Here is a 24,662-nt window from a genome sequence, read left to right as displayed (position 1 = left end):
AAGTTCAAATTAAAAGGCAGAGTTTGCCTCACAAAGCTCTGTATACATGGATCAGTGTTGAGGTAGAGTTTACCGTAACAACCTCCTTCACAACGAGTGTAGGCTCAAGTGGTGGGAGGAACATTCAAATCTTTCTGCGTCTGATGACTGAAATTGTCACAGCGTCTAGTAAACATGATTTTAATTGCAGATGAATGAACAGCTGCAAAATCGAGACCGCGCCACATCAATCTCTCGTCACCAGATTATTTACATTGCATTAGGCTGAACACATGCAGGTGTGGAATCTCCTGGCCCATTTAAAGGAAGCTGTGGCGTAGCAACATTAGCATAAACGTAGCAGATGATCTGAGGTCACTTTACAGTATAGCATCCACCCACATAAAGACCACAGGGTTCATCAGTCATCCAGATGTGCTTTGCGTCTTCGATCTTCGTGTAGGGTCTTTAAAAATAGTTTTCATGTGAAACTTGCGGCCATAAAAAAATAACAAAACAATAGGAAAGTCTTTAAATGAATAGTTAGGGGTTGGGAAAGAGGCTTATTTGCTTTCATGCCATGAATCAGCTGAAAACATCAATACTATCGAAGTATGGGTGCGACTGCCAGAGCGTCCTGTCACTTAACTGGAACCTGTGTTTTCCATGGTAACAGGATGCTAATCATCTTCCTTAGAGCGACTGATGCAGCGTGTCATTCATTCATACAGATCTGGGTTAGCAACTTTATCGAGTGAGTGCTACTAACACTATCAGTATTGCTCAGCCCACCGTGGCTCACAGCAGTCAGTCAGCTTAGCGTAGCATAAAGACTGGAAACAGGGGGAAACGGCTAGCCTGGCTGAGTCTAAATGCAACAGAGCCCACAGATTAACAGGTTATGTCTCATTTGTTTCATTCATGAAATAGCAGCAATTTGTAATTTTACAGAGGATTATGTGTGGGCCTATTTCCTGGCCGGGAAGCTTATGTCGATGTGAGGTTGCCGAGCAACTAGACTCAAATCGTGCGTGTTAATTAGCAGGCCTAAGCATTAGAAGTGTTGTTGGGTGTGTTTTGTTATATTTAACAGATCCAAGAAGCTGTTTCTACCTTCTTCAAATCTTTATGCTACACTGAGCTAACCGGCAGAAGCTTCACATCACCACAGAAATATAACAGAGAAGTAAAAATCTCATCTAACTGCTGGCAAGAAGGGAAATAAGCATATTTCCCAAAACAGCAATTAGGATTAGTTTTGAAATGAGCATACATCCATTTTTAGATCTGAAAAGGCATCTTACCTTAATTCACTTTCAGCTGTTTTTAAATATAAACTGCTTTATTTATTCCTAAGGTTTCATTTTTTTTACTTATTTAGCTTTTTATTATTTTTTTATTATTTCTATCACCATTTTTATCCAGGCTCTCCTGCTTGTGTTTCTTGTGTCTAGGATCTTTTGCCTGTCCTCTTATACTTCTACCTGAATGTATCTCTGACTTAAAAATAACTGTCGAATGAATGAATGAATGAATGAATGGATGGACAGATTGTGCATTTATTAGGTCAGAAACAGTTTCACACTGTTCGAGGTGAGAATGCGTGGTCCAGTGAGATCCCCCATCACCATCATTTAATGGGTCAGTCCATGACTCTCATTTTTTCCAAGTACTGAGCAACTGTCCGTCATGTGACTGTGAGGATGGAAAGCTCCTGTCAGCACACTGATGCTATTTTGAAACAAGCTGATACAAGACGACTGGAGTTAGCAGTAAAATAGAAGTGAGACAGTTAGTCATCCACTCCCATGATGATGGCAGCTTTTCAGGACACATTTTCACACAGGATCAGAGGGTGCCAGGGTTATGTCAGCAGAGCTACTCTTTTCACTTCAGTCAAACTAGTTTATACTTGGTCTCAACCATCAAACCAGGGCTGCAGCTAACAGTTACTTTCACTTTTGATTAATCTGTCGATTATTTTCTCGATTAATCAGTTGTGTGGTCGAAAAAGTGTCAGAAAATGCTGCTCAATGTTTTCCAAAGCCGAAATGACGTCCTCAAATGTCTTGTGTTGTCCACAACAGAGAGATTTTCAAATTACTCTCCTTTGACATGCATAGGAACATATATAAAATACGAAAAATAAAATGAAAAAGCATAAAAGGGTCTCCTTTAAGAAGTAGGAATCAGAGCATTTTTGACTCAAAACTGGCGAGCAATTTATTTAATATATGACAATAAATCAATAAATGGTTGCAGCTCTACATCAAAACCCGACTAAAAGCCTTCACAGACCAAAAATAAGACAGCAAGAGGATATTGTAGCTATCAATATCGTGGCGTTCTCTCACCCTCCCTCTCTCTGCCAGGTGTGTATCAGTGTGTGTGCACAGCCAACTTTCTCTTCTCCCTACAGACCCCACAACCCTGTGTGTCTACAAGGCAGATGTGCAAACCAGATGTTCCTGCACTGAGGGGAAAGAGCTACAGACAGACCTGCCGTACTTATCTGTTTTCCTGGTTTTGGAGTGTTGCGCGGCCACAGTTTGAAAGTCAAAGGCTGTAGTCAGACATATCAGCATTATGAAAAAATGCTAAATACACAACCTTTCACATCTCCTTTTGAGTCTGGTCATGTTTTCTAAGACCGGAATCTCATCAGGGACCTTTGCTGCTGGATTCCTTCCCAGCTTTTAAAATAGAGGAGTGAAGAGGAATTTTCAGGCTGTATGGCAAAGGTTGTCTCATGTGAGTTCAGCTCAAAACATCTCTGGTGTGACGGCACGTTTCCTCACACATACTCTATCAAGATTAGCACACAAACTTTAAAATAAACTGGCCTGGTTAATCTTTTATTCAGCAGCGGTCCGGCAGCTATTTTTAAAACAAACAGAAAAAAAGATCCTGGAACTGCAGGTGAGTGGCAGCTTCGCCCATTCCCCTCCTCTCCTCACTCCATTAGCCTCTGCAGAGCCAGCCAACCGAAGATTAAGGGGCCGGCTTGCTGTCTAATTTCAGAGATGTTGAATTCACTCTGGGCAATGTGGTATTCGTTCAAGAGAGTCATCAAAGTGTTGTGCTTGAACAAACTGAAATCACTGAGGGGAAGAGGATGAAATCGGTTGTCGTAAAAAAGCTGAGAAGGAGACTGTGCTTGAAAGGAGTTTATCGTCTCATCTCAGAGAGGAACCAAAAACCTAATTGGACAGAGAAATTCATAGGGCTGTCCCGAATACCAGTTGGGGGTCTTTGAAGCTTCAACGAGAATTACCTGCAAATATCCGAAGCTTCAAAGGGGGTGGGAGGCTACTTGGGCAGGGAAATATAAAGATATCACATCGCCATCATGATATGAGACTATATATGATATTAGATTTTGGATATCATACGTGCCTGCCTCCACGCAGCCTGCCCTTTGCACTCATTGTGGACGACCCAGAGTCTTCCACAGGGCTAGGTGGATGTACTGCTACAGCTATTAGCAAGCTAGTGGCACAACAATTGCTGAGAAAGTGCATGTTCGTCGTTTACGTTCATTATGATAATGTTAGGTGCTTTCTTACGTGTGAATGAGATATAAGGTAGTTGGGTTATGTTTAACGTTGACAACAATGTGCTGCACTCACAGTGCACAGCCAATAAGTCTGTTTTCTCAGTAGCACAAAGCACACAAGCCCTGACCCAAAGAAGCAAAGTGAAAGACTGTCATTCAGCTGCTTAATCATTACCACAATGCACACAGCCCCCGGCCCAATAAAGGAGCCACTGCGGCAGCAAAGCTCACAATGAGCTGCTACTGTTAGCATGAGGCACACAGCCCCTGAGCCGGACAGCCTCCTTTCGGCGGCTAATGTTAGCATAAAGCACACCCAGAGTAACTGTCAGCTGAGTAGCCTTTTTGGACGTTCTTGACGACTATTTTGTTTGTGTTTACATGACTGTGGAACTTCAGCATTAAACTGAGTTGTTTACGTATTTATTAGTCTAAAAAGCGAGACGTTGAACGTAGCAAACTAGCAGCTGTGTAGACAGTGTGTGTTCATCTGTGTGTGAGTGGCTTTGACGTTGTTTTTTTTTATTTAGCGTTAGTTCAGGTTTCTATAGTCTTACCAACCCAACAGCTCAACATTTGAGAAATACACTTCGCTTTTCGTGCTGACTCAGCCTCAACCAAATCCACCAACCAGCACCTCTAAAGTTCACTTAACTAACACACTATATTCTATATGTATAATCAGTAAAAATAAAACAAACAAAATATAAAAAACCTCCCAGCCAAAACAATAGACTCACAGGAACCACATGTAAAGCCACAAATTGCTGTTTATACCCCGAGCTAAGCTAACCGGCTTCCTGCTGTAGCTTCATATTTAGAGCACAGACATGAGAGCTGTCGACCTTCTCATCTTATTCTCTGCTTAAAAGTGAATAGACATATTTCCACAAAAGTCGAGCATGAAAACAACAAACCAAAGGTTGCCATATGTGCACCCACTCTTGTCTAAAATCCATGCTCTTGTTAATTAAATCGGCCGATGAGACACGGTGTATGTTTTCATATAACCCCATAAAACCTCCCGTTCTTGTGAATGTTTATTTAAAATTCATACAGGGTCTGAAATCTGAAAAGAAAAGCACATCAATGCAGAATCACAAGGCTGACTCCATCTACAAAGCCCCTCACAGCAACGTTTCAGGAGTAAGAATAAAGATGTGTATTTGCATGTCCTAATTCACTGAGCCATTGTTGGTTCCTCTGTAGATTTTCAGTGAAAATATTTCTGCACAAGGCTGAAGAAAGCAACTTGCCAGCGGTCTAGATGTGTTTTAATTAAAGCTGGCTTAGTGACTAGATGACTTAATTTTCCACTGCTACTTAATTCAGCTCAGCGCAGCAAAAATGAACATTCAGCTGTGAATAAGAAGCTGCTGTTGACCATATCTGAAACCTTCTCTTTCCTTAGAGGTATTTTCATAAGATCTGGGGTGCATTGTACTGCTGGTGGCTCTTTGTTTCATACACATTGCCTCAGTCTAGCTGAGAGACTGTATTAACATATCTTTTGCAAGTCAAAGCTTTAATTAAGTGAATATTTTGGTGGATATTGGCTAATTAGTCATCTTACATTTCCAGTTATGAAAGCACAAACGCTAAAAATTATCGAGGGCCAGCGTCTGCAGGGAACACAGATGATTCTAGCCAATTATGTTCTTATCAATAAACAGATAAGTCGAAATGGTCAGCCAACGAGCAGATGGTTTGTTTTGTGAAGACGGAGTTAAAGGGTAACTCCACCAATTTTACACATTAAAGTGTGTTTACTGGTCTTGAGGAGTACTAACAGAATATGAGGAAAAAAAGGTAGAATAAAGCCTTTTGTGGCTCCAGAGGCAGCTGCATGTAATCTGATAAATGTCCCCTAATGATATCATGGCTAAGTTGCATTGTGGGTAATGTAGCCACCAGGTTCGATAAAGGAAGAAGAATGTGTGGCAAAAATAGGGGATATCTCTGGTTCTGCTGAATTGATTTTGATCATTTGTTTTGCAGCTGTCCATAATGAATCCAACAGGGTTTGGCTTACCTGCTTACTACATTTCCCACAATGCAACTTAGCTACTGAGTCAGATCACTAGAGGCAGTTTATAAGATTACATGTAGCTTCCTCTGGAGACACAAAAGGCTTTAAACTACTTTTTACATATGCAGTAGTAGTCTGCAGGACTTGGAACACGCTTGAATGTGTAAAATTGGCATAGTTAACAAATGTTAACACAGATAACACATTCAATTCAAGTTTTAAACTGAAAAATTGATACTTTTTGGAAACTTTTACTGTTGCTGCCTGAAGAGTGTGTTTGGCCCCAAAAGGGAAGTTAAAATGTTTCTAAGTATTTTTCCACTCGTCATAAAAAAGACCAGACTGACTTTACCTTTAGTAATGATTATTGTTCTAATAAAGAACAATGTCATTTTTTTTCTTTAGATGACAAGGCGCCAAAACAGGGACCAAATAAGTGAACTGTTCCTTTTTATTAGAAATCAGCTTTGTCTAAGTCTGTTTCACTTCTTATACAATGGATATGATACTATTCATTTGCGTTACCATCAAGCTGAAATCTATACTGTGTACAGGATGTGTTTTTTATGTCAGCTGACTATATTGTTGGCGGCACTGTATGATAAACAGAAGATGATAACAGCTCATCAATCATTATGTCTGCGTGTCTTCCAGTGTTCGTCCAGCTGACACATATACACACATTTGAAGCCCGTGAGCGTCTGACATCACGTGCACTGAGGTTCAGCAGCAGCACCCGCTCTCGGCTCAAGGCTGCGACTTCTAATTAAACCTCCTGGGGACTTCAGGCGGACTGTCAAAGAGCCGCGCACAGTTTCACTACGAGCGGCGACTGAGAGTATCAAAGTAATGAACCCGAGGCCAGACTTTTAACCCCTAGTAAAAGCCTGCACGCTGAGGCATTTTCACCCTAATGAGGGGAAGTGATTAAACTGCTGGGTCATGTTGCTGACTCCAGCTTTGGCTTCGGGTTTTGCAGTGTGAGGAAAGCTGCAATATGGCGTGATACTTTATCAGCACCTGTAATGCCATCAACTAATTGATCTACTAATCGACACTGAAATTGTTGCTACAATGAGAGGATGAACTAAACAGAGATTAACCCAAAAGCTGGCTGGAATACGAAAGTCCAGGCTTGTGTAAATCTTTGCAAAAAAAGGAGGACAGACACTGCATGAATATCCCAAAAGCTTCATTACATTTTAAAATCCAAGTCCAAGATAAAGGAGGTCTTTCACTTATAAATAATTTTGACTAAGCTCCATAATTTCCACACAAAGTAAGCATAGGAGCAATTCAGTTCAGTCCGTGGGGACAGCTGGCGAACACAGCGAGGGCTGTTGTTGCCTCCGTCTCATTCTGTGTCACCGAGCAATGCTGTCTTACCTTTCCAAAGTTCCTGACGTCGAAAAGGTCAAAGGCCTCGAACAGCTCGCTTTTCTTCATGCCGAATATCTCGCTGCACGCTGCCAGGAAAGTCCTGATATTCTTCAGGCACAGGAACTGTGTGGGGAAGACAGGAAGGGTTCAACTGTAAGTGAGGCGCCAAGAAATGTACAGGCGTCATGACACGCACAAATCATGTGTTATTATCTTTCATTTCATTTTCAAAGAGCTATGCTTTGATTTTTTTTTTTAATGTCACTGGAAGGGCTCAGATACTTCTGCTTTTCCATTCAGCCTCACTGTGGTTGTCTAATGAGGACGTGCAGCTGAGGACCTGCTAGACACAATGGAGGACCGCGGCTCTAAAAGATAGATGAATCAGTGTTTATAGGCGCCATGAGAGCATCTTGTTTCATTAATATGATGTATTTCCTGTTGAAATGGGACAGTGGAGTGGTGCATAATTAGAAAGAGATAATTCAACCATGCAGGGAGAGAGAGGCAGAGATCTTATTTACTCCTGCTGGTACAGTATGATGTTACCACTTACAGTAGACATTGTACAACAAGACAAATCAAATATCTGCTTTTCATCTTGCATTATTTTCGCCACAATTTTACATTCGAGAGCTAAATGATCCCGTCTTTAGATTTTATGATGATTTACTTTGACTTTCTGTAGGTGTAACTCTTATTTGCTCATTCAGCCATGTGAGATATCACTGCTCGTTCCTGCTGAACAGTTGTTAGCTTGTTACCACTGTCATTATGAACATGTCAGCACATTGACTTTTAGCATTTGGCACAAAAAGCATCACTGCACCACTAGCACTGAACTTTCACTATGCTGGATTTTTTTCCGGCAAAATGAAAGAAAACTGATGGCCCAAAGGAAACGTGTCTGCCATTGTGCAACCAAAACAGGAAGAGGCACTGTTTATCCCGGTCACTATCCCCAAGTAACGGTGAAACAACTGGAATATCTGTGGTAACTCTACACCGCAAAAGAAAAATAACTCAGCAAAGACGGCGAGGATAGAGAGTGATAAAGATTGAGATAAAACTCAATGGAGAGTGCTCCGATGTTGCGTCAAAGACTGTTCCCAAACTGATGTGTGTTCCCCCTTACCAACGGGACTTGAGAGGGTTCAAATCCAGCATTTTTTTCTACTAGATCAGTAAGTGACAAAACCTGCCTACTTATTAATACAACTGATTGTTTAACTCTGCCTTTTTTCATGGAACTGAGATCAGGGTTTCTCGGTCATATTACTATTCTTTTGATTGTTTTTGCTTTCGACAGAAGCTAGGCTGCTAACTGTAGCCATGTTGCTAACCCTGTCTTGGCAACAGCGGCACAAACAGCAACTAGCTTTGCTTTTAATCCTAACAAACAGAAAATATATGAGGCTACTTCTGATGCGTCAGACTATTGTTTTCCATAAAAGACCAAAGCTACCAAATTAAAACTGCGAATGTAAAAGCTTTCATAAAAAACAGAGAAAATTCTGTTGTCTGCTGTGGTAAATTATGTGTCTGAATTCAATTTAATGTTGTGTGAGGCAGAGGCTAACAAGGTTGTTGCCAACAATAAAGTAACGTAACAAAAGGTCAGGAAACTCTCATTTTTATACACTGCGAGCTTAATTACAGCCGAGGGTGCACCTTGACCCGAGGAAATTGAATCAAACAATCAATAAGTTACTGCTCTAATAAACAAGGTCATTTACTGAAGATGCAAGTGTTTTCTGCCTAGTCTGCAAACTAAATCTTTCACTAATGATGTTAATGGGGCTTCATCCAGAAACGATTTATCCAAATTATGCAGCAGTTAGCCCTGAACGCTGCCGAGAACACCAATAAAACTGAGAGAACCGAGGGGGGAAAGCCAGAGTACAAGAGTTTTCTGGTGGTTTTCTCTCTTTATGACGATTGAAAAGTGACAGTGAGTGAAGGGGAGAGTGTCAACATGCTGACGTAACTTACGCCCATTGACCTTCCTGTAGCTGATACGGGATGGAACAAAAACGGACGCTGGTGAAACAGATGTTTATGTGGCACATCATTTTCCACTACAGTACTGGAATTAGGTTCAACAGATGACCTCATCTGTAAATGAGCATCATACTGCATTAATGTTACACTGAGAACTGCCATTGTTAAACATTGTTGTACATCTTTCTTCAGTACTTGTTTCACCCCGACATGCAAATATTTTCAATGGTTAATGTTCATTTTCACAAGCAGATCATCACATATGGCATGGGTAATGTGGACTTCATGCAAAGTTATGCACCCACGGTTGAACGGGTACGGAGTTACATCAGTGTCAATATTGACAGGCAGGCTGCAAAGACAACAGAATCTCAGAGCCAACACAGAGGCACAGTACAAGATCAACTGTCTGGGTTTGGCTTGTGCGTTTGAGCAGCGAGGCGTTATGGCTGCACCAGTACAATGGACCAGCATCCAAAATAAACAACTGAAAACACTGGAATGTCGTACGTACACAGATGGATTTAATAACCACAACAGTGAAGAGAAAGAAAGAAAAAAGGACCCGGAGCATCAAAGTGGCAGCGAAATTGGCAGCTGAACAGCCACGTTGCCCTAATTTGAATGCTTATCAGCCTTAAGTGTCAGCTTTGAAAATGTCATAATATTACATGAATTAGAAGAAAATGTCTTGTCTTTTGGTTGCAATGCAGCTTTTAAAACGCTCCTTTGATTGTGCTTGGAGTTTTTTATTTGACATTATTGCTTGAAAAATGCCGATTATCAAAATAGTTCATTTTCTTTCAATCAGCTAATCAATTAATGGACCAATCATTGCAGCTCTATTACAGCATCACAGATAAGCTTTCATGTAACATTGCCTCTTAATCGTTATGATGTACCGTGATGTTTAAAAAAAGCATAACCCTGTGTCATGCTGTCAATTTATAGACAGTGATCGTGTTTGACAACCTTTGAGAAAACAATCCAGCGTCATCTTGAGAAACATAAGAGCTCGGGAGGAGAGGCGAGGCAGTCGGATTTATTGTGTTATTCACAGCACACCTCCGCCCTTGTGGTACAAAGCGATATCAGATTTGTCTGTAAGGCGCATGTCCGTGCATCAAATATGAAATGCCTCTCCACTCCAATTGAATCAGGCTTTACAGATGGCTTGAGAAGAGAGAGAAAAGCCCCCAGCCAGTGAGCTCCAGATAAGAGGCAGCATAAGGCAGCGAGCGAGCAGTGAGTGAATAATATTGAATGTTTACACTTGTACACATCACTTTCTTTTATCAGACAAGCACATCTTGTCTGCCTGGAGTCTCTAGAGAGTCCCAAAGGACCTCGGTATATTATCTAAGGGAAGCAGATTCACACAGCGCGTACGAAAGGCAGTGTCTCCGCTGCACTGAGCTGAGGACAGCAGAGGGGGAATTGTATTAACAAGAGTGTAGCAGCGTGAGGCAACTAGTAACTGTTCCACTGGCAGCTTTTCTTCTGCATTACTAACTCTCTGGGGCTCAGGAAGTGAATGGCCTAATTTGAGTGCAAGCATGTGCGAGTGTGTGTGCACATCTGTATGCATGCGTTGCGGTGTAAGCTGATGTCATTATAGCAAACTAAAATTAAATTAAAATGTCTATTTAAGTGTTTTTGTCATTTGACTCACGTTCAAAGCTCATTAAAAATAATGAATTTTGAAAGAAATACTAAGTAAATTCTGACGTGCTTTGTAAATTACCAGTTGCTTGTTACTATACAGCTTTTAAACACACGGTATGTAGTTTCTGCTATTATGGGTCTAAATCAAATGAAAATATGTAAGTTCTGTGGGATCATGGGAGTTTGTTTAACGACCAGCACCTGATGAAAATGATTATGTGAAAAAGGCATATATGTTAACAGACGAGATTATTTAAAGTTTTATCCAGACTATGTAAAGTCACATTCACAGAGTTCATTCTTTGCTCTCTTCCTGACTCTCTCCCAGAAGTTATACCGACAGGCGACCAAATGAAACGCATCGTTACCTTGAATAAAATGATGGATTTCTCTGTGTTATTAATATAGTCTGAAACATTTGGGATAATGTAAGTAATAATAAATACAGGTCTTCAAAGGTTATTTCACCATTATGTGAAAAACACTTATTTGCTTTCTGGTCGTGAGTTAGACGAGCACTCTCATGTCTGTATGGTAAATATAAAGCAACCACCAGCAGCCAGTTAGCTTAGCTTAGCTAACTAGTTATATCTCAAGCCAGCTAAGCTAGCTGTTTCCCCTGGTTTCCAGTCTTCATGGTAGGCTTGTCATGGTCCTGTCCTTTCACTTTCATTTTATGTGTGTTCTATGTGTTTTCTGGTGTCTTTTGCTTTGTTTCCCTCAGGTGTTTTTGTCTGCTTTCCCTCCAGACCTGCGCTACATCATCTATATTAGCCTATCCAGCCTATCAGCTCTTTCGGTGTTCCTGGTGTTTTTCCACCTCACTTGCGTTTCTCCGCCTCACTCCCCCTGCACCTCATCCCATCGATAGCTTTGTTTGTATTTAACTCAAGTCTTCAGTTCAGTCTTTGTCGAGTCATCTGTTGTGTTTCCCTGATGTTCCTTGTGTTTGCCTGTTCCTTGTGTTCTGTGATCCTGTATAAAACTTCATCCACTGCACTTCCTGCCTGCTGTCTCCTGCATTTGGCTCCACCTTATCTTGTCCAGTGTGAGAACGTTAAGCTAACTGGCTGCTGGCTGTAGCTTCATGTTTAGTGTACAGACAGCAGAGTGGTATCTACCCAAGCTAATCCTTCAGAGCTAAAATAAAACATGAAAGCATTGAAAGTCAAAAGACAAAAAAGGGCATGCCACGTAATGCAGTTGAAAGGCCTGGGAAAAGCTAGTAGGTGGGTTTTTTAGTGAAAACATTCAAAAACATTTCATGGACTGAGTGCAAGATTATTTCAACTTTATATACCAATATCAGTACCAGCTTCAACAGATGGTACTGGCTGGGTTCTAATCATAATCCTGGTATTCATACATTTAGTGAAACGGTACCAAATCCAAGGCAAATATAACCGGCAATGTTAGTTTACCTATTTCTGCATTTCAAAGAGACCTGCAAATAACCTCATTGTGCAGAATAAGGAATTAAGAGCAGATTATGCAGCAACATCTCAGCAGGAAGCTCCAAACACACGTTGACTCACTTCAGATGAAAATGCATAGCTTATACAAGACCAATGTATGGAGGGCTTAAAACCCAGCCGATGCATTTCATGTCTAAGACCAACCATCTGGAATATAAGGGGGAAAAAATATTCCTGTAACACAAGCCATCTCGCCGCTGTGGTTTTGATATGAGCTGGCCCGTGCTCTGTATCCACAATAAGCATCCAGTTTCTGCTTATGTATTCCTTGGTTCAAGTCAAAGCTCCATAGCAACAAGCTGGAGCCTTTTTATGGCCCCTGTGCGTATTGTGGAGCTTAATGAAATCCTGTTCTTGTTCTCTCATAGATCTACACAATGAAAGACAGCCAGAGTCGGGCCATCTTGCTACTTAAACCTTGTTGAGCATCAATTAATGGCAATCAAATGGATGAGTCTTTTGCAGAGGGAATCAAGACCTGTGCAAAGAATCTAATTTGATACTGAAAAAGCTCTTCCTCTGTCTGACTGATATGTTTAGCGATAGCAGTGTGGGAAAGGAAAGAGAAAACCATGCTTAAAAAGGAAAAAAAATGGCAATAAGACACATGTCTGTCACTTCAAACCCCTGCTGGATTACGTAGCCGAGATATTGTGTCCGGAGTGTATGACATAATGTGCACAGGCTCGGTCTGTGGAGCTCTTTTCAAGACTCATAACCAGCGGGTGACATATCACAATCCAAGCGATCAGGTCACATCCATGTCATGTTGGAGCTTTTGTCAGCTGCACAGCCAGGAAATGGGAGAGGGGACGTAGGCGAAGCTCTGAGGTTAGGGTCATCGCAGCAGACGGCCCGGCCAGACACCCGTCAGCTTACTTTATCTTAATGGAATACTGTCAACATAAAGCCGTGGTCAGCAGCTTTTCATTCCAGCAAAATGGTGTAGTAATGGATTCCATAGGTCTTCCTCTCTGGTTTAAGGTGTGCTAAGCTGTGAAATGAACTGTTTGTTCGGCTGAAGCGAAAAAACCCACAGACTCCTGGTTCACAGCGGCACGTGACTGAGAAACACTGACGTGCGCTGATGGTCTTTCCAGTCAGTTTTTCCAGTTGCTTTCATGACTCTGAATATCCCCTGCTAGTTCGTGACAGTCTCTTTATCACCTCTCTACCGTATCACATTTCCGGTAAGGGACTATTCTGTTTTTTCAGGAGTTTGGCTCAATGGTCACCTCCCTCTTTATGTGAAGGGAGGATTGGCATGAAAACCATCTGCCCTTCCGAATAGCTCGATGTGGTGCTCCTGCAAATCTGTTTTCAGTTTTTAGTGCCTGTGGGTGACAAGTTTTATCCTCAAGTGAGAATGAGAATAAGAAACTTGTAGCTTTTGGCTAAATGTTAAAATTGCTCTGATAAAAATGTTGAAATAAAATCAACAATGGATTACATGACTATGCATAATGTGAAAGGGGTCATTCATGGTGACAAACCCACAGACAATTATCAATCGAATTTGCAGCTCCCTTCAGCTCTATGGAGCTTTTTAGCACCTTTTAGCTCGCTGTTTTGGTTTTGCAGCTTTCAGCAAAAATGCCCTGATAAACACACTACATGGTACTTTTCCTGCAGCAAACAGCAGACAAAGTTAGCAACAAGTTCGCCATATCAACTTAAGGTGATAATGTGTTAAAGGTGCCATGTGGAGTTTTCATTAGGTGTTACTCCTGAAGCGCTAACAAAACAACAGCAAAGATTAAAGAGTATTTTATGCCCAGTTATGTCTGTTTATTTTGCTAGCAGCTTTCTTCTTCTGTTTCTTTGACATTGATGCATGTCTTGGTATGTTATCACCACTCGTAGATCAGTGGAACAGTACATCCTTGTGCACATGCGTGAGGCAAACTAAATAGGGAACAACTCCATAGTCAGGTCGGCAGGGTCCACCAAATGTAAACAAGGTAAAATGGTATGAAATTGTGTTGTTCGTTTATTCAGTTTGTTCAGTCATGAAAACAAAGAGTTTGTTTATTTAGTTTGTCCTTCCTCTTCTGATTAGATTTCCCCCCGCAAAGCTACATAGTGAACCTTTTTAACGTTGTGTTTACAAGTTGCTAACACAGGTTCTGATTTCAGAAGTTTTCTCTTGCAACAGCAACTACAAGCAGGACTAGCTTTCTTAAGGTGCATGAAGATAGTAGACTCAGGGACATCACAAATGGAGAACAACGCAGTTGTTCCTCAAAAAACAAAACAAAAAAGAAAAACTCCAGAGCTATCTTGGATACCAACAGTTTGATGCCTGTAAATTGCATCAATCTAATTGCCAATGAAATAAGTCCTGTCACTGAGCCAAAATCATAAAAAGGATCATTTTATTGGCTGGGGCCATTTGCCAGCACACAGCTCCCCTGCAAGTAGTTTTTTTTTTTACACCTACAGATTTTGTATGAAATAAATAAACGAGATACAACCTGTTAATTTGTAGCCTTAAGGGTTTGGTCAATTTTGTTACTGTTGCACAGAGATAGCTTGGCTTAGTCCCCGTTTCGAAGATGCTCCAAGCTACTTAGAATAGGCCAGTACCAAAAAAATGTATCATGTTTCCCAATCACAGTTTTAAAAAGGTAACTGTTCACACTGAAACACCAACAGGTAAACCACCAAACCTCTTCCTTGGCTTTTGCTTTGGCAAACAGCGAACACAGCTTGATCTCAGCAGGTGAAACCGTCTATCTGTCACCTCCTGCCCCTCCTCATCAGTGTTAAAATATTGCCAAACATACAATGAACGTGTTGTCACTGACATTTCAATAATTACCGTGCTGCAGCTTTATGTTCTCAAAGTCGCCTGACAACATTAACATAAATAAAGGTTAATGGTACCAAAACTGCGTGATCAGCTATTGTGACATTTACAACGAGCAATCACAGAAGGAATTAAAGATGACAGACAACTGGCCTCCTGACATTTCTGCTACACGGCACGCGGCCATGTTTGAGCAGGTTTCGGGGAAAAGCTTTGATTTCCCAGGTCACACCACAGGACCAGCATTTACGCTCCGAAGATGACAGACAAAGACGTACAGTTCCCCAGATTCAGATTCTTTCATGTACTGACAATGAGGCAACAAGGGAAAACTCTCTCCAACCCCCCGCACTTCCACCTCTGTACCTCCCCCACAACACCAATAAGTGTCTCAGTAGCCATTTTCCATTAAATCCTGGTTTTAACCCTGTGACCCCCACATACACACAAAGCTGACTCCATCCCCCCAGTAGATAAGGGAATTGAATTACAGCGCAACATTATGAACCCTTTTGGCTACATGCATCGCAGGTCAAGTAGTTTTAGCTCAACTGAGAAGGTTTATAAAGAATAAGCGCGGTGGAGATTAGAGAATCGAATGTGATATAAACTGCAGCACACTAAATAAAATGTTCTCATTGAATGCACAAACATCGAAGCGTGAACGGTGAGCAGACAGCATCCCTCCTCCTCCTCCTCGTCCTCCTCCTTCCACTCCCCCTGATTTTCTTCCTCTTGGAAGATTGTGTTAAAAATGTGTGAATAATGCTCTGCTGTGCTGTTTGACAGAGCCTGGTCAACTGCTGTCTGACCTGTGTGTGTGTTTGTGCTCACTCAGGTGTGCTGCTTTGACCGATATGGGTTTGTGGAGGCTGATACAGGATCAGAGCTGATGGGTTTTTTTTAGATTTAAGCTGCTAGAAATTAAATGTTTCAGCAAATTTGTCCATTTTCTTGCCAAAAGTTTACAATGTTTACACAGATTTTTATTCCTGGCAAGCTCAAGCCTCCAAGGAAACTGTCATACAATCACATATAATAACAATAACATAGAGACTCGTACATTGGCCTATCCCTTTTCTTTACCCCTAGTGAGTTGTTTCATACATGTATGGAGACACTACTATTCCTACCCTATTGCACTCTTTCCCTCTCCGTCTCCATTACAGAAATACGGACGCTCCCATTTCCAAATGACATCAGTCGTCCATCACTTCCACCCTGAGTCGCTAAAAGCAGGACGCCCTATACATTACTGTCGCTGCTGCAGAACACTTCTGCAGCAGGTGTTATCCATACCCATACTGTGTCCACATACCTGCACATACAGCAGCTGCATATATGCTATGCTTACAAAAGGTATACACAGGTGCATTAAAGGTGCAAGATCAATGAACTGGCCATCTGTTGACTTCACACTCAAGGGGCAGCACATCACCAGAGTAAACGCATACTGTAGCTGCCATCAACTAGTTAGCTCGGTTAGCGGTGCATAAAGTGACAGACTGAGAGCTCCTAGTGGAAGTGTTGGTGTTTACACCACGAGCACAGGAGCTGTGGATCAGGACAGGCCAGGGCTAGCTGGTTAGCATGCTAACTTCAGTCAATATCTCTGGGTTAGGTTTAGGAAGCTCTCTATGCCTCTTTCTTCTCTTCAGCCATTTTTCTTCATTCGGCCTGTTTGGTAGTATAAGCCGTCAACGAGAGCGATGGAACTGGTACCTTTCCATGTTACCCCATTGCCAGCGTGGGTGCCAGAACAGGAGGATCCTGCTCTCTGCGTGTTACCAGAGCAGACAGGACCGGATTTCTCTTTCCTGATTGGATAAAGTTAAAAAGGATACCAGAACATTTATTTTCTCTTTTACTGCATGAGCAGGGGGAGAAGAGACATGGGTTATTGACTAAACTCATTTTAAATCAAAAATAACACTTACAGCTGCTTTGATTTTTTTAATGTTTCAATTAAAATTCTTCATATTGCACCTTGAGTGTCTGTTTTGGCACTATACACGGAGGGTTTGGAGTCTCAAGTCATGATACAATACTCTCCACCTCGCCTGGCTCCAGGTTTCCACTACAGTGAACCTGACACACCGCTGCTGGCTATGGCCGCGGTCGGTATCATCTGGATCTACGATTCCTGACTGCTCACTGTCATCCAGATAGCATCTTGACATTTCCATCGAACTTAAAAAAAGGCTCTTATCCTTTTGTTAATGTTACTACGTAAGTCTTCCCGATTCTTGAGAGGTCGTCTCTGATGTGAGTAAGCCCCTGACTACACTTAAAATGTCACTCATGATGATGATTGTTTGCCAGTAAAGACAAAAGGCGGTATTGACTTTCTCGAGAGCTTTCAGAGCACTCAACAGTGATTAACTGAACCATCCACGCCAGAATTGAGTAACATTATAATCATTGATTGAAGGTACATTCTCCACCACTGAATACCTCCTAATAAAATCAGCATATACACTATCCATACTTCAATGTGCACAAGAGAATAGCCTTCCCTGGTTGGCTGTCGGGCAGGCTTGTTACCTTGGTGATGGAATGAAAGGTCAGTTTGCTCTGTGCACGTGTACGCGCACATGCGAGGTGCAACATAATCGTGTCTTTGCAAATATCCGCGTCCATGTCACTGTACATAAAGCAGCACATGAATATGCACGTCATCGTGATGACACGGTGGAACAAACCGGTATGAATGCATTACGCGACGCTGGAATTGTAAACGGGAGGCTGCGGTGCCTCATTCCGACGCGGCACGCTTGGCTGCAGTAATGTGGTGTTTACACACTGACAGGTGCAATCCTTTCTTCAACGTGAACCAACGAGGGCAGCCAAGCCACAGTAACTCAGAGGTAGTCATCAAGGGATTCACAGGCTGAGTCCGAGTGCTCTCACACTGCATACTAATAGCACGCTATTTGTAGTATGCAGATTCCGTCAGATAAAGGTATGCACACGATACAGATGAGAACGTTATGAGGAAAGGTCATGATGGTTGTTATTACGCCATATCGCTCCCATAGAAACAAACCATATGAGGGCATTTAAATCTACACAGGATGACGATCAACGAAGTGGAACGGGGGCTCCAGCACACATTTTTAATAATTTTATGAGAAATTTTTTCTGAGATGCAAAATAGCCACATCCTCTTCTTCTTCTTCTTGGGTTAAGGTCACATCCAATTAAAGTGTGACAGGAGCTGAGCTGTAGAATGAGTCTAAAAGTCAGACACAACTTTCTAGTTTCCACATTTGGATATTTCAAGATATTAATTAGTTTCACTTTATAATTAAACAAACCACAGTGAAGTAATGGTAATATCGAAATAAAAATCTAAAATTGTCGAATGGACTTTATTTATTTAAACCCTCTCTCTAGTAGATCTTTTATTCACAGCAGACATTTTGACTGTGACGATCGCTCTACCCTAACATCTAACACTGATGAACAAAAAAACTTTAACTGAAGATATCAAGGTGTTGAAAACAGTGTCAAGAGTGTGTACATGAATTAGCGAGAGGAAGTGGAGAGTGTGTGTGTCATAGTAACATACAGCAATGCATTAACTATTAATAACCTCTTTAACACTTCACTTCACCACATCACTCCTCGTGGTTACACCTCACTTGTCTGAGACCTTATTCTGGTTCTTACCGAGTACCTACATTCTAGTTATATGACCACCTCACATTTAGGACATCTCATTCTAAGTTTTTACACTGAATGACACTGTATTTATGTTGCTGCAAGTTTCAGGATATTCTCATGCTCATTCTGCAGGATAATGAAGACATCCTCTCTATGTCTTGCTCATTCTCCCACGCTATCTCTCTCTCTCACTAACTTTTTTGTCTTCGTGAGTGAAGAGCGAGCCTCGGAGCCTTTGAAGCCTACTGTTTGGTAGCGCTCGCTGTGTGAAGACCGGCTTTTCTCTTCATTGTCTGACATCACAGAATTTTGGTCTCAGCTTGATAAAATATACATACGTACCACCATGTATAATTTATATATATTTATATTCTCCAGGCGCGCTGTATGTACAGAAGTAATACGGCTGAAGAGTTCTATTCACACACCTGCTGCATGTACGTGCCCGAAAACATGGTGTTACATAATAATGTATATGTATGTACAGTATGCTCAAGCTATGGCTGCTAACTGGCTAACTGTAGGGCTAACATTACTGTAGTCTGCAATACATTAAAATAAACTGATGAATGTCTTAATTAAGTCTTCGTGCCATCTCTACGTTGCTCTTTAGTGAGATACATGATGTGTTTTCTCTCATTTGTCCCTGTATTGATGTCCTTTGACGCTCTGCGAAACACTTTGTGCCACTTGTTAAAATTAGACCTGACTCTTACTCATGCTTTCTTCTCTCTCACTTTCACTTTTTCCGAAAGCGAAGAACGGGCCTTGATTTCTTTGAAGGCGGCTCCATGAAGAGCAAAGTGGGTTTTTTCTCTCTTGCTGTGTGAAGCGAGAGCGAGAGAGGCGTCTTTTCTCCTCATTGTGTCTGACATCTCGGTGCTTTGGTGTGAGCTCAATCGAGGGCATGCTTAGTTTCACTTCCTTCCTCTATTCCATTTCCTGGTTTCCTGTGCTTGCTGAGGGCTCACGGCTGGTCTGCGTGAGAGGCTTTTGGCCGCTGGTGCGCTCGCAACGACTTCTCTTACAGTGAATCCGCAGTTTATAATCCTGTGTCATGGGAAAACAAGGTAACAGTAGGCTTAAAGAGTTGGGGTAGTCTGGGGAAATTTCAAGATTAAAATTTCAATAATATGATAATCTTACAGATATTTGAACTCCAACACAAGCTCATTTTTATGTATTTAAAGGGACAGTACACCCAAAAATCAAAATGCATAATTTTTCTTCTTACATCGAGTGCTATTCATCCATCTAGATTGTTTTGGTGTGTGTTGCCCAGTTTGGGACATACAGATCTCTGCCTTCTCTAGAATAAAGTGAAACTAGATGGCACTCGACTTGTGGCGCTCAAAGCTCCATAAAAATACATTTGAAAAGGCAACATCTCTTTTTATGTAGGATAAGAGGGTCATACTTGTGACAGCACAGGATGTAAACATTAATGGCGTCCCCCTTGGCTGAGGTGGAACGTTACAAGCTTAGTTAGCTGGCCTCTAGTCTGTGAGTTATAGGGTGTGCTTCCCTACGCCTGGTGACCCGGAGAGAGTAGTTCCTACATGAAACCGCTCACAACAAATTCTGTGGATCATCTTGAATGACCGGTTCATGATTTCTGGAAAGAAATCTAGTTCCATTTTATTCAAGAGAAGGCATCTCCAAAAACCTGTCAACACACAAAAACCATCTACAAAGATAAATAGCTCTACATGTAAAAGGACAAATATGTATTTTTACTTTCGGTGAAATGTTTCTTTAGGTTGCTAAAGGTGTAAAGGTTTGTGAAACAGTGACCCATACACAGAGGTTAATGTCCTATGACCAACTTCCACAAGCGTTCGGAGAATATTTGCAGTCTTCTCTGCGTGAACCGAGCATTCGGCAGAGGGCCGGCCCAAATGTTTCAAGAAACAGGAGGACGGAAAGACTGCATGCTGCTTGTTTGACCACATGGCTGGTTTGTTGCAATCCATAGTTCCTCTTTTGCGCTAAACCACTGATTTTCACAGAGAACGACTAAAAAACAACTACTGATTATGTGGCGTTTTCTCTGGTAGGAAAGCAAAATGCAGCAGCCGCTGTGGTTGAGCTGTGTCTAGACTATGTAATTGTTCCATTACAGTCCTGTAAAGCAGTGATCAAAGAGGGTGAAAATGTTCCTTTTACACTGACCTCCTGCCCTTAACTGCAACGTCTAGGTCTTCATTTTAAACTTTTGTAGGAAACCTTGTAAAATGCACAAATGAATGCACCATGCATCATTCTTCAGCTTCTATCATAAGAGAGGCTTCAATACACATCAACTCATTTAGTCAGTAAATAGACTGATCCCGCTGATCCCACTTTGTTTTCCTGTTTTCAAGTGGTTTGCTGGTTATTTCTTGCCCTTACGTAAGTAGATCTGACGCTTTTTAAAGCTCATACAAAGCTCGGAAAACACAATTAACGTTGCAGAATAGGAAGCAGCCCGCCCTGATGCTAACACCACACACGTCAGCCCTCCAGAGCTTCTCCTGCATTGTACCTTAATAACACAGCAAACACCACCGCAGCGGGCTAACCCTTCAGGGCCCTTTATCTGCTCAGAGATGCGTCTATGGGGGCCAGACAGGCTCTTTGTAGCCCTGTCCCTTCACTGCCTTTGTCTTTCCATCTCATGGGTCCCATGGGTGAGGCCGCATTGGCGTCCCATGTGTTATTACTAACCAATGATAAAGTAGCTGCCACGGTCCTCATGAATTATGCAGGCAGAAAGGGAAGCAACTCCACCCTCAGTTATGTAAATTTAACTTTGAGGAGACAGAGGGAGGAAAGTTGCTTGGGGGGGGGGGTGTTGACATTCAATTTGGGAGGGAGGGAGTTGGTATCACGTGGCGTGAATGTGTGTGAAAGGGGAGGCCAGAGTCATGATCTACTGACACACTTATGAAGGGGTGAATCCCAGAACAGATATTCAATGTTTACAGGAACCACTTGCAAAATGTCTAAATGTACATTTTGCCATTATTTATCACAGCCTATAGGTCATGAGAGTGTCTGCGGTTATTTTCAGTGTTTTTCCAACTGCATGTAAGCTCACCTACAGTGAACAGGAAGTGATGCACTTTACATATCAGGGTTGTTTCTGCAATCAACACAAAAGACGAACTACAGTCGGCGGTTTTCATGAGCACTTTTAACCACAGCAGTTGATTAGGCGGGGAAATGAGCACCGCCAAAAAAGAAACAACAAGCCATTAGCACCAAAAGTAGCACGTGTGTACATTGCTCACGTATGTGTGAACTTGCACATGCGCTTTGGAGATGATAGTGCCTGAGCCTACTACGACCGTGGAGCTTCATCACTGCCTTGGTGTGAGTAAGCCATCCAGCCATGCATAAAACAAACTCTGCCTATAAATAACCCAGTCTGGGCCACGCCAGGCAAGGCCGGGCACAAGTGTGGTTCACAACCGCTCGTCTACGCATGGCAGCTCCACCGTATGTCATTATGTCATGAGTGACAGCAAACACTGACCTATCGATGCCCGTCTATTAGTAATTGTATTGGCTCTAGCATAACCTCTGACAGCAAATGGGCCGATCAGCTTCTCCTCTTACGCTCCCAAATCTAGTTTCCTCTGAAATCTCTGTGTAAACAGAACCCTAAACATCTGCCATTGATGACATTAAAATCCTCTTTTTTTAAATCATCCACTTCACCTGTGCGCCTGTACGCTGAACAGCAGATACCCAATTAGATTGTGAAAGAGCCATAACTGTATATCATATTGACCGTCCCGCTGTGACATTGAGTTTGGAGTGCTTATTTTCCAGGAAACAAGCCTAATCCCCCCGCCCATCACCATCAGTTGTGCAGTACACCCATAATACTGGTTTTCAGACCTTAATCACCTGTTTTGCATCGGATGAGAGTGTTAGGGCATCCATTATAGAGTAATATACTGCAGTCTGTGTGTGTTACTGGTACAGTGTAATATTTCAACAGCAGGTCTGTAGGCTCAGTAGGTGAGTGTCTACCTCACTGTGCGTTGTCACCAAGCCAGACGCACAGATTCACTGTTATGAAGGCGAATATTAATCTGGTCCTGGCTCCGGCTGTCCTGTTATTGAAGCAGATGGTATCTGACAAACAGGAGCCACGTGGACACAGCTCCCTATCTGTCTATCTGTCCATCGACTGACTGTAAGCAGCACTGGCAGTAAAGACTGAGACTTGTTAGTTAGTTATTTTAGTGATATTGGTACTTATACAAAATAAAAAGCAAATAACCAAAACAACCAATCAGGATTTAATGGCCTTTGTTCCTTCATATCATCATGCAAACCACACAAATACCCACTTATTGTTTTCAAAATTCAAAGTTATAGAAATAATTTGCCATTTTATTTATTTATGTTGTTAATCCTGAGATATCAACCAACATCTCTGATTGGGATAGTCCACAACAAAGCCTCATCACCACTTAACCTTTATCCCCTGTGTGTGTACATCACCTATAGAGGGCAGATTGAGGAGCTGTGTGTGTGTGTGTGTGTGTGTGTGTGTGTGTGTGTGTGTGTGTGTGTGTGTGTGTGTGTACATAACGGTTCAGTGTTGACCAACATTGTAAGTAACTAAAAGTAACTTATACTACAAAGTGAAGTAAAAGAATCAAAGAGAGCTGTGTTTTTGTCCATTTCGACTTTTGTACGGCATTAATTTGGTCCAAAAAGATGGCTACCAAATTCCGTCCACTTCTTTGGCAATTTAGTGTTTCTTCACTCACTGTAAAATAGATTGACGTCGTAAAGCAACAATAAACAGCTCCTCACAGTGGCAAAGATCACCTTTGTTCTTCGGCATATGTTCCACATACAAATATGGACTAGTGGGAGTAAAATTCCAACTAATTTAGTTCACTGACTTCTTATTTCTACTGCTTTCCGCCATCAAAACAAATGCTGGGAGCGGCAGCGAGCGGCGGAGCCAAGATTTAAAAAGTTGACATTTTCTTAAAACAAAGTGCTTATTTGCGAGTTATATTATGCCGAACTTTATCTATAGCTATTTCCATTTGTAATATGCTTAAATCATGTTCTAGCCGATATCCCGTTTCGGTCGAGAAGCAAGGAACCTTAAAACTAACATAATTCTTAGGAAGTCTGGTTGCGCCCTGTCCAGCGGAGCTAAGGAAGCAGTTTGGCGACGCAGCGAAGAGCAGGCACCGGCGGACGTTTACAGTCGTGTGTTACCTGTGACATTTGCGGCCGGAGGTTGATCTCCTTCAGGTTGATGGACTGGGGTCTCAGGTTGTTGAGCAGATGGCAGAGGAGGACTCCATCCCGGAGGGTCTGAGCCAAGTCGAATACCTGCGCTGACTCCCATGTAACCCGGTGGTTAGCTGGAAGCACCTTGCAGTTAATTAACCACAGCGCGCATTGCCTCCAGTACTCCATCATTATTCTGACTTGTAGCCGGACGAGCTTTGAGAGAATGTGTTGTTTTTGAAGCAAGTGAAACTGCTGACGGCTCGGTAGTGCGCCTTAAATCGTGTCCATGCTAACATCCGCCAAACTGTGAAACCCCGCTGAAAACGGAACAGAGAGCTGGTGGAGATGCAGGGAGCCGCTCCAGAGATGACAGTCCGGTGTACTGAGGCTGTGGATGGAGCGCACCCTGCACTCTTCCTCTCTCTCTCTCTCTCTCTCTCTCTCTCTCTCTCTCCATCTCTCTCTCTATGTCTCTCTTCCCTCCCCCTCACCCAGCTCTTCACCTCTTCCGCTTGCCACCCATAGGTTCGTTGTGCACCGCATGAAATTACAGCAACAGATACAACACAGGCTGTGAAGGGGAAAAAAGACGTGCATTCATCAAATCATGTTAGTTAACTTTGCCTTCACACAGCCAGTATATTCATACATCATGCCCAAGTTCCTCTCTGTATGCAAACACTCCAGCTGCACACAGAGTGGGACCACAGTTCTGCCCAATTAATGATTAAACCAACCAAATGAATCCATCTTTCTGAGATAAGGACCCACCCTGCTTCATCAAGGCACTATTATATTCTACTTTCAAAAATACATGGTGACATGTAAACTGTGTGGCCATGGTTTATG

At 42.1% G+C, this 24,662-nt stretch overlaps 1 protein-coding gene across 2 annotated transcripts in view; it reads right to left on the bottom strand.

Annotated features, from left to right (window-relative positions):
* Positions 1-24,178, bottom strand: part of vav3 (vav guanine nucleotide exchange factor 3) — a 102,590-nt gene extending 78,412 nt beyond the window's left edge. For both annotated transcript variants that reach the window (XM_084339946.1, XM_084339947.1), the window contains exons 1-2: positions 23,796-24,178; positions 6,951-7,067 (exon numbers count right to left, since the gene is read on the bottom strand). In XM_084339946.1, the coding sequence (XP_084196072.1) occupies positions 6,951-7,067; positions 23,796-24,002 (324 nt within the window). In that variant the 5' untranslated portion in view covers positions 24,003-24,178. The remainder of the gene's footprint in view (positions 1-6,950; positions 7,068-23,795) is intronic.
* Positions 24,179-24,662: the final 484 nt, after the last annotated feature.

Source organism: Pagrus pagrus, assembly GCF_965226575.1.
Source record: "Pagrus pagrus genome assembly, chromosome: 20".
NCBI classification, from domain to species: domain Eukaryota; kingdom Metazoa; phylum Chordata; class Actinopteri; order Spariformes; family Sparidae; genus Pagrus; species Pagrus pagrus.
Note: the sequence above shows the minus strand (reverse complement) of the source record. Positions and strands in the feature narration are given on the sequence as shown.